Consider the following 13253-nt stretch of genomic DNA (forward strand, 5'->3'; position numbering starts at 1 on the left):
GGAGCAGCCTACTCAGCACAGGCACAAGCAAATTTTCTGTCCTCTCTTAGAATGTGCAGATGTTTCAAGAACAAATCTTGCAGTTTGCTCCAGCCTGCCATTTCTACTGGAGAACAGAGGGGAGCTCCCCTATATGTATGTACCTATGTAACATGTATAGTATGGAAAGAGTCCTCATACGAGTTCATCTGCTGTGTAGCATGCACATGTAAGGCAGGCTAGAAGGCAGGAAAACAGGCTATGAAATTCAAGAAATTGCTATAGTTGGAAAAACCCTGCTGGATAATCAGTAGCCCCTTGGCTGAGGGAAGGAGCTGGTGAAAATGAGCTGTAGAACCAAAGTGATCTTGAAACCTTGTCCTATTCCAGTATAGAATAAGAGCTGTGAGATCTATTGAGGGGCTTAATTCAACTCTGTGGGTTGTTGTTAAAATATTCTTCTGAAGGAACAAGCAGATTGGCTCCTGTTTCTTGGCAGAAAAACCAATGAGATGCTGACTTAGAGTTAGCACAGTTCCTAAATTTCAGGGACCAGGAGCATGGAAAGGCTGAAGAGGCTTCTAGAAGCAAAGATACAAACTCTGTGCTGAACAGTTAAAGTGATAGGCTGAGCTTGGAATCTGCAGCACTGTGAAAAGATGACAGCATAGCCATCAGTTTTTTTAAAGAAAAAGAGGAGAGGACAACTTCTTCACGTTCTTGTCAGGAAGGAGAAAACCTGTTCTTTCCTCCTGATCCTGCCAAAGGGGAATCCCGCTTTTTTTTAACTCTCTTTTGACGGAAGTGAGCTAGGGCTGATTGTTTCAACATTGCCAAGTAGGAATTGACCTTCCTGCTTGTTTCCCAAGAGAGTAATTTGTTTTTTTTACTTCATAGCTTTTCCTTTTCATTGTAAAGCATTGGTAACCTGTTACCTTAATGGAATGTTTGTGATACTGTGATTCCCATGAAAATAAGTATAAAATTTTTGAATATGTTTCCACCATTCAATACAGAGTGTTAAAGGTATTTAGACTCTCTCCATATGAGCTAAATTTGGAAGTTAATACTTGCTCTTCAGGGATTCAAAATTAGAGAAGGGTCAATTCTTCCTGAAGTGGAGGTTCATGAGATTAACTCAAGCATAATAAGAAAAGTATTTCCAATTTACAGTGACTGATTTCTCATCAGTTTTGTATTTGTTTATTTTAGCAGTGTACTGCCTGCTTGCGCTAATTTGTCAAATGAGATTTGATGTATTCATTTTCTGAACTTGATGTATTAAGTGTTTATCATTTCACCTCTTGATACTCCTTGATAACCCATGCACCTCTAAAATGATTTATGGTTAGGTTTCATGGGGCTGTGTATCAGTATGCTGTCAGTAAAGTAGATTTACCACATAGGCTTTTTCCCTGTGACCGTGCCAATAATGTATTAGTGATGGAAGATTCCTATTTTGACTTCTCTGCATTTTTGGGGAACCATGCATAGCTTTTACTTATACTAAATATGCCACTGATGCCTTTGCAGTTTTTGCATTCATCTGCAGTAGCCAGCTCACTGTCTTACTAATCAGAACTTTTCCCTTGTCAAATTTCATATTCACAATAAGTCTTCTGGCTAGTGTTAACTCAGGCTGTTTTGTTTCTTTATCTAAGTCATATAGTGGCCTTACATGATTGTGGTTTGCGTTTTTTTCATATGTCAGCTCTATAGTATTTAAAGAGTTGTGAACCTTGAGCTTTTGAGCAGTTTGTGAAGCTGCCTGGCTTCACAAAGTAGGTAAATTCCCATGTGTGTAAAGAGCTATTGCTGTGATGCACTTGAATTATAGCATCTTTACTTGCTGCTGGATTTTTGTTCTTTTTTTTCATTATGTCTTATGAGATGGGGAAAGAATTTGCATTCTTGAAATTCAGTATCACTCTATTTCTGTAGTCTTTGCACCAAATTCTGCCAAATGCAAGAAACTGACGTTTGCTAGTTTCACATTTTCCCTTTGTTTTATTGTACTTTGTTTTATAACTAAAAGATGCAGAATGTTCTGTACTTCAGTTAATCTTTAGATCATTATTGTGATCCTGAATCCTTTTACCACATCACTCTTTAAGCTCAGTCCACTAAATTGCTGAAGCAGTTGCCTTATCTGCTTAATGGGTTTTGCCTTCAATTGATATATTTTTCCATTACTGCCATTAATCAACTTTTAAAGTGCTTTTCTTCCTTTGTGCAATTGCCTCATTCTCAAGAGGCTTAAACAAGGACAGCCTTTGTGCATCTATGGTGACATACTTGTACTCTTACTTTACTCCTCTCTCCATTAACTGTTTTGTATATTTTCTAGAAAAACACCAATGAGTTTTTCTGGACATCTACTATTGTGTCATATAATTTAGGTGACAGTTGTTCCTGCTATCTTCACCTGGATATTACTTTTTTTCCTTGCAGGATGTTTAAACTGCCTGAAATACGTTTGTCCTAAGAGGGGGGTTGTGAGTTCAGTTTTTCTTTTCCCCATTTTACACTTGACTTTTCAACAGTTCTTAGCTTTCTTAGCCCATGAAAGAGAGGAGACCTTGGATTGTTACAGCTTGTCTTAGTATAGTCATTGTTTGAGGATGACCTATGGGTGAAATATGACAAGGAAAAGGAACAGCTCCTTAGTTGTCTCAATAATTGGCTGTGCCTTTATTTGCTCTGTGAACATAGGTGTAGTTAGGAAGTGGTGATGATGTCCAAGATGCTTTCCTGTTATGCTGGCAACTTTTCTTCCTGTATTTTTTAGTTGGTTTCTAGCAGGAGTTGTAGTCCAAATGGTTGATAAGAGACCATTTCTTGTCCTAATTTTCTTTTTTTTCTCCCCAGAAAAAGCACGTTTTTGATGGAAGTGTTGCTTGGGATAGGGATTTGACTTGAAAAGGGTTTGGCCAGGCATCTGGTCTGTACTGGTATTGACTAAGTTATGCAGGTATCAGTAGTATGGAGGAGAGGTTCATGAACCTCTGTTGAGGCAAATTATGGAGGTCCTAGACCAGGAAAAGAAATGTAACCAAGAGTGAAAGGAGAAGCTGGCAGGTTTTAAATACTTCTGTAAACTGTAGTATATTTTTTTTCGTATTAAAATATCAACTTGGGCTAGGTTCCCATTCTCTTTCCTTAAAAGAGTGTTCCGGGAGAGTATTCCATCATATTGGTTTGCTGTTGGTAAGAGTTAGTTATAAAGGAAGTATTATGGCAAGTCTTGAGGGATTTCTTGTGTTTGTTTGTTTCTAAGATATCTGCTGTTTTGCACATTGAGTTTTCCAATTTTATCATGTATTTGGACTAATCAAATTCACTGGTTTAGGTTTTTTAGAATGTCAGAATTCTAGTGACAAAGTTAAATATAAATACTGTGCATTATTTCAATGCATTGTGTTTGCTTTCTGCCATACAGTTTTCCTTTCATACCTAATTCAAGAGAGCATTTCCCTACTTCGATGTTCACCAAATCATAACCACACGAAGAGGTTATTCACCACTTAGGAATGAAAGTCCATCTGTTAGTTATTATCTTTGCAATACTGCAGCACTTCAGAATGAGTGCTTGGGAGAGACTTTAAATGCTGTACCCAGTCTTTGCCCCCTTCTAGGCATATGCAAATACATAGGAAATGCTACTCTCTTTGGTCTGGTGAAAAAAAATCCTTTTTTCTTCCCATACATTAGTGTAAGCTTGGTTGTGGATTTTTAGGACTAGGCCCAAAATAGATAGTGTGATTTATTGTATCTGAGTTATGCCAAGTAAATACCTCGATGTTTCCACTCAGTTCTAGGAAGAGAAGTCATCTTTGTGTAAAATATGTGCAAGCAGTTTAGTTGATCACTCTCACAGGGAAATCATAAATGTCGTTACACAAATCCACATTTTGGTAATATTTATAATTATTTAGATCGCTAAAACTTGTTTGTTCTCTTTTCAGTGTATAGAAGAGCAAACTAAAGAAATAACATGGCTACAATTTATCTTTAATTCCAGATTGCAGATTTTTTTTTATTATTATTAAAGAATAAAAAATTCCTGTAGATGACATTCAGGAAGACCTGATCAGCAGGGAATTTCCTGCTGTCTGAATTCATGGAGACACGTTACGCCACTGCGATTATAGCCACAGGCTCCATTTGAGGGGAACTTGTTGTGATGCAGTGACCTAATGTGGCATTCCTGCCTGTGGGAGACAGATTAGGAGACTGAATTGTTGAATTCCTGGAAGGTGGTGGAATAACTATAGTGAAACATGCCTTTGGAGAAACTCACAGATGCTATCAGAAGTGCAGGGACATAATAATTTCAGTATTTTGTGAAAGGTAACAACTGTTCATAGAGCTTGTATGGGAACTGATGTGGGATTGCTGAATCTTGCTAAATTTTCTCAGTTGTCACAATTTTTGTAGGCTTTTAAACTGCCTGCTAGCAGGCAAATTCTACTTAATTTCGGTTCTTCAAAAAGCAGTTATTGTTATTTCATTCCAGCTAAAATCAAAAACGGTTGTCTAAGATCATCTCTTTGTGGTCCTTATAAATGGAGTCATTTCTTATAAAGAAAAAATCCAGGCCTAATTATTGCTTTGCAACATGGGCATAAAGCTTTGCTTGGGGCAAGAAAATAATCAGCAAAGTGTATTATTAGATAGTGGGTGTTGTTCAGGGAGGCTGAAGGAACATAAGGAAGGGAAAAAGAAAATATGTGGAAAGTAAATACCAGGAAGGAAAGAAGATGGAGAGGGAACATGCAAAGAGAAGTCCTGCTGAATACAGGGATTAGGAAGCCATAGTGCAGACAACTTGCATTAATGGGACAGTGGGAATAAAGAGAAAGCAGAGGGGAGGTTTAAAAGAAAGAGCTGAAGATGGGTGTTAAGGCAATGGTGTTGTTGGTGTGGTCAGTAAGTTTGGAGCCAGGTTTATCTCAAATCCATCCCGGCATGAGGGGGTGAAGGAGCTCATTTAGGATGACAGCCTCAATTAAGTTGGTTCATGCAGGTGGTCCTGGAGTAAGGAAGAGTCCAAATGAAAGGATAGACTGACACTGGTTGTTCTTCATTTCACTGGGTTGTCAGTTGAGGTGCACAGTGAAGGATGAGTCTGAAAAAGGCCACAGCTCCTTACAGGTTCTTCTCACACTGGCTATGCAATCCCAATGAAACAAAACTAGTGGGTAAAAGTGGTGATAAAAGGATATCTGGTAATATCTGATTGTGATGTTCTTCCATCTCCTGCTTTTGGTGAGACCAATTTGCTGCACATACATGGAAGGGCCTACTATGCCAGTGTTGCTCTACATCCTCAGCTCATCCTGGTGAATAGTCACTACTGGAAATTACAAGACTTGTAAAAAAGGCAATTTCATTTCATTTTTCTCTAAACAGGTCTAGCCTTTTCATAAGTAAAAATTAGAAGTGTGTGTGTGTGTAGGCTTCTGGTTAAACCCTACAGGGCAGTCTTCTTTTGCCCATAGATTTCTATTGTTCACCCTCTGACACTGTGCATGACTTTGTTCTAGCTCTGGGATGAAATTGGGAAGGTTTTTATCACGACCTGGTCTTTCTGAGATAACCTGAAAAATCAGTCTTGCTCAAGAGCTGTTCTTTAGTAGACTTTGGAATTCATGTGATGAATAATAGTTTTATTTTGAGATCTTTTAAGCATGCACAGTCAAGGAAGAGCCTGACAGGTGGATTAGCAGAAAACCTCAACTTGCACTTGTGTATGAAGTAGAAAATATGGTAGAGTTAGGTCTTTTGGATAATACATACAGGCAAGTTTAAATAAGAGAAGCATTAAGCTCCTTTGTTACATTCTTCCTGAAATTTATGGCTCACATTATGGACTAAAAATTTACATGTCTTTCCTGTCACTGTCAACCAATAAAATTTACTTTAACAAAAAAAGATAAAGCTCTGACTCAGTGATCTAACACTTCAGTAATTTACTATCATAAAATAGTTTTAAGTACAAATGTTTTATCTTATGCCAAGCTGGACGCTAAAGATGTTTTGTCTAAAATATGAGATAATGGAAAGTGTATTGTGGCATGTGAATTACTTTAGCCTCTTGGTGGTAAATGTTTGCTTAACCAGAAAGGAATGTGTTGAGGTCCTTGCCAAAGGAAAGGTATTGCCATACTTTGCATTTAGAGTACTGTAAATAAAGCAGTAAATATGTTTCTGTTCATGTGTGTTAATCCACAACTTATGAATGCATTCATTCAATAAGACATGTAATGTACTGTTATCCCTTTTCAAGGGTTTCAGTAAGAAGAGGTCATAATTACTTTGGCTTGAGAGAAACACGAAACCAAATATTTTCATGATGATTTGAAGTTGAAAATGAGAGAATTTTTGCTCAAACTAAGTTTCCCTTAAATCCCAGGAACTCAATTCCTGGTTTACCTCCAGTATTCTTGTGTGCTGACTCCCAGTGTACTGCTTTTAATCACACACTATTGTAAATCATGAAGTATATAATTTTCTTCACCCATCCCTTTGGTTTTGGCAAAAGAAAACACAACTGTATAATATGTTAATGATCAGAGGAGGTAGAGCAGCTATGGGAAATACCACATGTACTGCCTACAGTATATTTTGGTTTTGAACTTCATCTACCCTTAGATGATACATTGGCTTACTGATAATTTAATAATGCTGCATACAGAAAGTTGCATAACTCAGATTGCAGCATAATAATATCAGAGCATCCTTTGGATGCCTCAGTTTTGGTAAGTGAAGGCAACAAAGTCCGTCTTGCAGAAGCCTTTGAAATACTTCCCTTCCTTTCCACAAAATCCCACATCCAGGTTTGTAGCTCAAGAGCTGGGGGAGAGCATTGTAGTTTGAGAGAATAATTGTGGAGAGGATGCTCAGTTTGCTTTCCATTACTGTGGTATCATTTGTTATGCACCTGCTCCCACTGCCTGGGCTGAAGAGGAGCCCTTTCCTGGGAGGGGACTGCACATCCAGTCCTGTGCCTCTGGAGCACACACACACGTGGGGATTTCTGCAGGGAGCTTCTCACTGATGCTGCTGTGAGCAGAGGTTTGCTCTGGCATAGCGGCTGTTGTACCATCTTTTAGAAATTATTGCTGTAATGCTCCTGTATCAGAACAAGGATATCTCTCCTACAAAAACAGAGCTCTAAGAGCTCTAGTGTACGTTGTGATTTTGTAGTTTTATTTCATCTTCCTAGGGCTTCACTGGTAATTTATAAGCAAACGTGATAAATAAGGTACACTACTGATCAAGTAAATTAAACCTGTAGTGTTAAAACCTGTAAGTAAAATATTAAATGTTATTTTTTATTTAGAATCAGGTTTTGATAAATGTATCAATTTTGATAGCCCTATGTCCTTATCAGATTTCTTTTATCATGCTAAAGATATTCATTAAGGCATAATAAAACATTTCAACCCTTGGAGAAATTTGACTTTCATTCTCCTTTTTTTCTTTATGCTTAGATACAAGGAAGGTTTTAAAAAAATATGTAGTTGAAGTATAAGACTGGATATGTAATTTGAATTATAAGGTAGTTCTTCTGGACATGGTATCACCTGAAAATTGTGTGAAATGCCAGAAAGCCTTTTACTCTTCCCCCCGCCCCCCCACAGCAAATGCACATTATGTCCTTGCTAGTATTAAAATCCAAAGTAAACTTCCTGTTATTTTTAAGGTACAATGAACTGGATGCCAGCAGAAGCCTTCTAGATAATCTGAAAGGCAAAGTAATAATTGAGTATCCAACATTATTTGTGGTCTTGAAAACACTGAAGCATGACATGGTGGTCCTTGGCCAAGGTGAGTACATATTTATTTCCTGTTATGTTATACTTGGATATTTTAGTTATATAAACAGTAGTTAAGGATACTGCCAGGAATGAGCAATATGTCTTATATTTCCTTCTGAAGCTTAAAGAAGGCTATAGAAGAATCTGTTATGAATGCTCTTGTCTTAAAATTGCTGGCTGGTGGCATCCATCCATGAGCTGTATTGGATGTGTTTTTATTAACTTTGTTTACTGGTGCTTTACTGGTTTTTTTTATATATTTTTAGCCATTAAGGTGAAACAATTATTGAGACTTGTGCTAACTTCTTTTTAAAGAAGCAAAGTTTGACAGAGTTGATTATTCCTGAAGAGTCAGGCTCTCTGGGGAAGATGAATTTTAAATAAACCTGATAATCATGCAAAGAATCATTCTCCATTATTTTCTAGCATAGCTTCTAACATTGGACAAATAATTCTGAGTTGTGAGATAGTTATTAGAAATAGTAATGGCAAAGTTGCTTTTTGGGTGAGTTAAAAGCACAGTGTTATCTTTTAAAAATTACTTTTTGAGGGAGAACTTTGATCTTGGAGTTAATTTAGAAGAGAATCCAGATCTAGCAGGAATTTGCTTTTAGTTTCTAAGTTAATTTCAATTTTTCTCCCCAGTGTAAAGGCTTCATGTCCCAGCATCTGTTTCTAAAGCTAAAAGATTGCTCAAAGATATTTCAGCTGTTGAAAGAGGGAATCAGTTCTCATCTTCTAGTCCCCCACCTAGTTACCTTAGTTATCATATCTCATAACTTTCTGTGATGGGCCAGTCTCTAATTCTTGCAGATTTTTGCAAAAAAGCTTTGATATATATTTGCAGTTACTGTTTCCCTGCAGCAGCTCAACCATGGCTCTATATGTATCTAATGTGACTGATAAAATGTGAGACTGGGAATATTGTACCAGTGATGTGGACCTCCATGGAGCTTGGCTGTTCTGGCTAGATTACACTGAGGGATCCCCTAAGTGAGAGCAATCTGGGCCCAAGTATGTGGCATGCAACAATTCCTGGAGTTATGCACTGCAGGGGCTGCTGAGAGTGAGAGAGCAGTCCAGGGGATGAGGTGGGGGTCAGGTCTGGTAACTGGGGTGCACACCCTGGCAGTGCACATACAGACACTGCAGTACATGAAGCTGGCAGCTTTTGAGTTCATCCATTATTTCTTTTTCTAGGAGCCTTGCTTTTCAGTACTCAGCTGTACCTCTATGACTTAGAGGTCAGGAGGGAATTACAATTGATTGACTCATGTACTTAATCTGTATGGGGTTGTCATTGTCTCCTGAGCTAATAGGGAGATTGTCCTTTTAAGGGTGCAGATTCAAGGAAGTGTTGATTGAACAATGGTATTTTGAGGCCATGCTGCTGCAGCACCTATTTCCTCTGTAAAAGGCAGAACAGGGGAAGAGAGAGCCAGTAATAGCTGGGAAGTGCCAACAGCTCTGCCACAGGGCAGTGCAAGTGTGTGTCTTGGGGACAGTAACCTTCCTCTGCTGCAGGAATCATTTGATGTGTGGTCATCCCTGCAGGGGTTCTGAGAACACTAACAGCCATTTCAGGTTTTGAGAACCATTGATTTTTGTTGTTGTTGTTTTAATTGTTTCTATAGATTCCATAAAAATGAATTAATTAGCTCCCTGTTAAGTTGTCTTGGGTGTGACACAGCAAAAATTACAGCTAATGGCAAAAATACTATGATTTTCACAACTTTTGTCATAACTTACTGTCATCTTCTTAGTTAAGATATTAATAATCAACTTTGGCCTTGAGTTAGGTTAGGAACCTGTGTTCTTGGTATTTTTTCTGTTCAGAGTAGAAGCATGTGACAGTGATTTCAGATTCATTGAGGAAAAGCATGTTCACAACATGAATATAAAAGCTGGAGGACTTTTTGTTGCTGTTACTCTGCCTGAAGACAAAGTGCTGTTTTAGTTAGTGTGTCAAAATCATTGTGCTTTTCTATTGCATGCGATCTTTAAAGAGCATAGGAGGAGCAAAACAGTTTTCAGTTTGCTTTAGCAGTTGCATTCACAGATAATTGCTAAAAGTGCAAACCTTACGTTAACCTCCAGGCTGTCCAGGGAGAATTCTCTGTTGTAATCAGAGAAGTATTTTAGCCCCTTCCCATCTCCCAAGAAGTGACCTTTCTGCTACAGTATCTTCAGAGTTTGTTGCAGTCCAGTTTCCTTGCCATGTATGGCTCTCTGTATCGGTGGCCCTCTCCTCCCAAGCCATCCACCCTGCTGATCCTACTGCCCCCAGTGCTGCCTTTCCTCTCTGCCTGCTGGCATGCCCAGAGGGACACTTGTGACACTTGTCCTGCTGGGAGCCTGGTGCTGACCTCCCTTTGCATTCCAGGCAAACAGCTGCCAGGGGTGGACATGTGGCAGGGCGTCTGCTGAGCGAGGGGCAGCCATAACCCTGCTGACCCTGTTTGCAAGGGACTCAGGCTAGAACAAGAAGCCAAGTCTTGGGGGAATTTAGTTGCTAAAATCTGCTTCCTTCCTGAGCAATCTCAGATCTACCTCCTTCCCCAGGAAACAACAGAATCAAGTTTTCATGGCCACAGCATCAGGCACATGCTGGGGAAACATCACCATTCTCCCTGAGATTCAAGTAGTAACCCCCAAGGACTGGTGGGGAATAGGTGGGGGATAGCAAGAGCTGGACACCTTCAAAGAGAAACTGCTAGGATTTAATGAGTATAAAGCCTATTCCTCCTATTATTCTTTTCAGAAATGGCTGAAGTATTTTGGCTGAAACTTTCAACTACATAAGGAAAATAAAGATTGAGGAAGGAAACTGTCACTGAAAAACTTAAACTCAGAGTTTAAATTTTACATTATAAGTAAACTGCAGACAGTTTTATGGTGACACGGATTGGGCAATCCTAATTTATAGGCAATGCTATCAGCACCATACAAGTATGCTCCTTTTTAGTGAAGACAATCTATAATTCTTGTTAAATATTACTGTAACAGAAGTAAAATCTATCTGTGGAGCGTTGCTGTAAGTCAGAAGATTGCCACATTCTTTTATGTGATGTTTTGCTGCTTGACTTGATTAGCAGCAAAACCTACAGGTGCTCTGATTTCAGCATACAGGGTCAGTCATGGCTGAAGATAGCAGGGGATTATGGAAGCTTTCACAGGCCTTACTTTGTGCATTACTCAGTACATATCTGGCATATAAATGTTAATTGATTATACACTAGATTTAATATAGACAAAATGTGACCTCTGATGTTTCTGGGTGAAATGCTTCTATTTTCTTGAACAAATTCCTTGGAAACTGTACAGGTGCACACTGTGTCCTGTGTATTATCCATGTTTGCCAGCTGTAGAACTTATCTTCACCAGACAGTAGCTATACTTCATCAGCTCCCTTTTGGTAACATTCTCTTAATGAAACCTCTGATACTAAATGCTCAAATGCATCTTTAAATTCATAGATCAAATACTGAAAATAACAATGAGAGCAGTGTGTGATTCATGGGCCTACTTTGCTGTAGTTTATTTTTGTGCTGCCTGAGTGTCACCAACCAAGTGGCATTTGATGACATCAGCACAAGGTGACCAGGGTCAGGGCTCGTTTAAGAAGGATCTGTGGGGTGTGAGGCTGAAGACCAGTTTTGGAGATGAGAATTTCACTTTATGATCTCAGCTGGGCGCAACAGCTGTGCCCTAAAGCACAAGTTATTGTGTACCTTGAACTTCACCAGCCTTAGCTTATGGATGTACATAGCTCATCACTATCTTTGGGATGCTAAAACAAGTGGAATTTAATTTTTCCCTTTACAGTTTCTCTGTAGTTCCTCATCTTAACTGAAATGCTAGGAAAAGTGTAAATTATTTATAATTCATTACAGTTGTAATATATGTCTGTGACATCCCAGAAAATAACATTTAAAACAAGCCAAACGAATAATTTAAAATTCTCAGTAGATCTAGAATTTTGTGGGGGATAAATATTCTGCTTGCTGGTTGACTGAAAGACCAATATTTAAAAGATAAAAGGAATTCTCAGCATTGTCTTGCTTTCTCCTTCAACAATGAGGTGCTATCCAGGGCTTTATCCTATGTCATGAAACTTTTTATGTCTTATGAAATAGCTGTCCTAAAGAAAAGAGTGATTAAAAGGAGAAGAAGATACAAAACTGCTTCTGTATGATGAGCAAACAACATTGCTGAAACTAATTGCTTGTTTGTTTTTTGTGTTCTGTATCCTCAGATGGCAGTGAGCCTGCAGAGAACTCAGACAGTGAAAGCTCATCCCTTTCATCTGTGGAAGAAGGGGAGATTCAGGACAGTTCATGACAGTTCTTTGAGAGAACAGGATGGAATGAGCTTTTATTTTTTTAATTATTTAATTAAATTCTTTTGATACAACTAAGTTCCTAGAGGTTTGGCTTAACTTCCTTTACTAAAGCTAGCACTCTCAAAGTGCTTGACTATTTTTGGGTTTAATAATGCGTATTTAGGGATGTAAATCAAAAGATGGGGAATTGTGGTTCCAGAAGAAAATAATATTCTAACTGCATTGCAGTCTTTAATTGCACCATTGTTTTTACTTTTTCCCTAACCAGTTCAGTGCCAAATGTTTGAGTTTAAATATCTGATCACATATTTGTATTTATATGTTGATTTGAGTCTTAATGCTTAAATTTACTGAGAAAAAAGTACAGTTATCTCATTAGATCAGTTTCCTTCTACAGTGTTTCTGTGTAACACTGAGCTACTGAAAATGGTCTTATGTTACTTTTGATCTTGTCTGGTGACATTTTGGGTGCTTGATGCAATACTTTTTTTTTTGTTCCTTACTTGGTTGCATCTTGTTCCATGTGTTAATGGAGAGGTCAGACTGTGTTTTCAGGGTGGCATGTTGCAAGTGTGTTTGGTCTTCTCTCCAGGTCTTCTAAATTAGCATGAGTTTTTATATCCCTAGAAATGGATGCATAGAGTGGCACTAATGCAAATAACACTGGACCTCTAAAGAATGCTTGTGTTATGCATCTCATATTCCTAGTACCTGCTGCAGTTAGTTATTGTAAATACTTACTGCCATATCAGCTAAATTTACCTACTTAAAAACAAATAAATCGTAAAGGAAACAAATTCCTGTACTGTATTGTCTGCTGACAGTTGTTAACTTCTGCAAAGGTTCTTAGATCAGAGACCAGCTGTCCTGTATCCAAGTCCCCTGTGCTGTGGGGTCTGTGGAGGATGAGAACAGCAATGCCCCAAGTGGTGCAAGCCAGGTGAGCCCCTCTCCCCACTGACCAGGGCATTCTCAGGAATCAGCATCAGCCTTTGCCTTGGTTTTGCAGGGGTCTGGCCAAGCCAGCATTTGTCTTCAGTTCATGTTCACTCTAAACAGCTCTCTGAAGCTGCTGCTGCCTTAGTTCCCAGATCTGTCTCCTGCTGGAG

At 38.6% G+C, this 13253-nt stretch overlaps 1 protein-coding gene across 1 annotated transcript in view; it reads left to right on the forward strand.

Moving 5' to 3' along the window:
• ZNHIT6 (zinc finger HIT-type containing 6) overlaps positions 1-12949 on the forward strand; it is a 32230-nt gene extending 19281 nt beyond the window's left edge. Inside the window, exons 10-11 of the mRNA XM_054638787.2 lie at positions 7688-7812; positions 12058-12949. Coding sequence (XP_054494762.2) covers positions 7688-7812; positions 12058-12143 — 211 coding nt within the window. The 3' untranslated portion in view covers positions 12144-12949. The remainder of the gene's footprint in view (positions 1-7687; positions 7813-12057) is intronic.
• The last annotated feature ends 304 nt before the right edge of the window (positions 12950-13253 follow it).

The sequence above is a fragment of the Agelaius phoeniceus genome, chromosome 8 (assembly GCF_051311805.1).
Source record: "Agelaius phoeniceus isolate bAgePho1 chromosome 8, bAgePho1.hap1, whole genome shotgun sequence".
Taxonomy (NCBI): Eukaryota; Metazoa; Chordata; class Aves; order Passeriformes; family Icteridae; genus Agelaius; species Agelaius phoeniceus.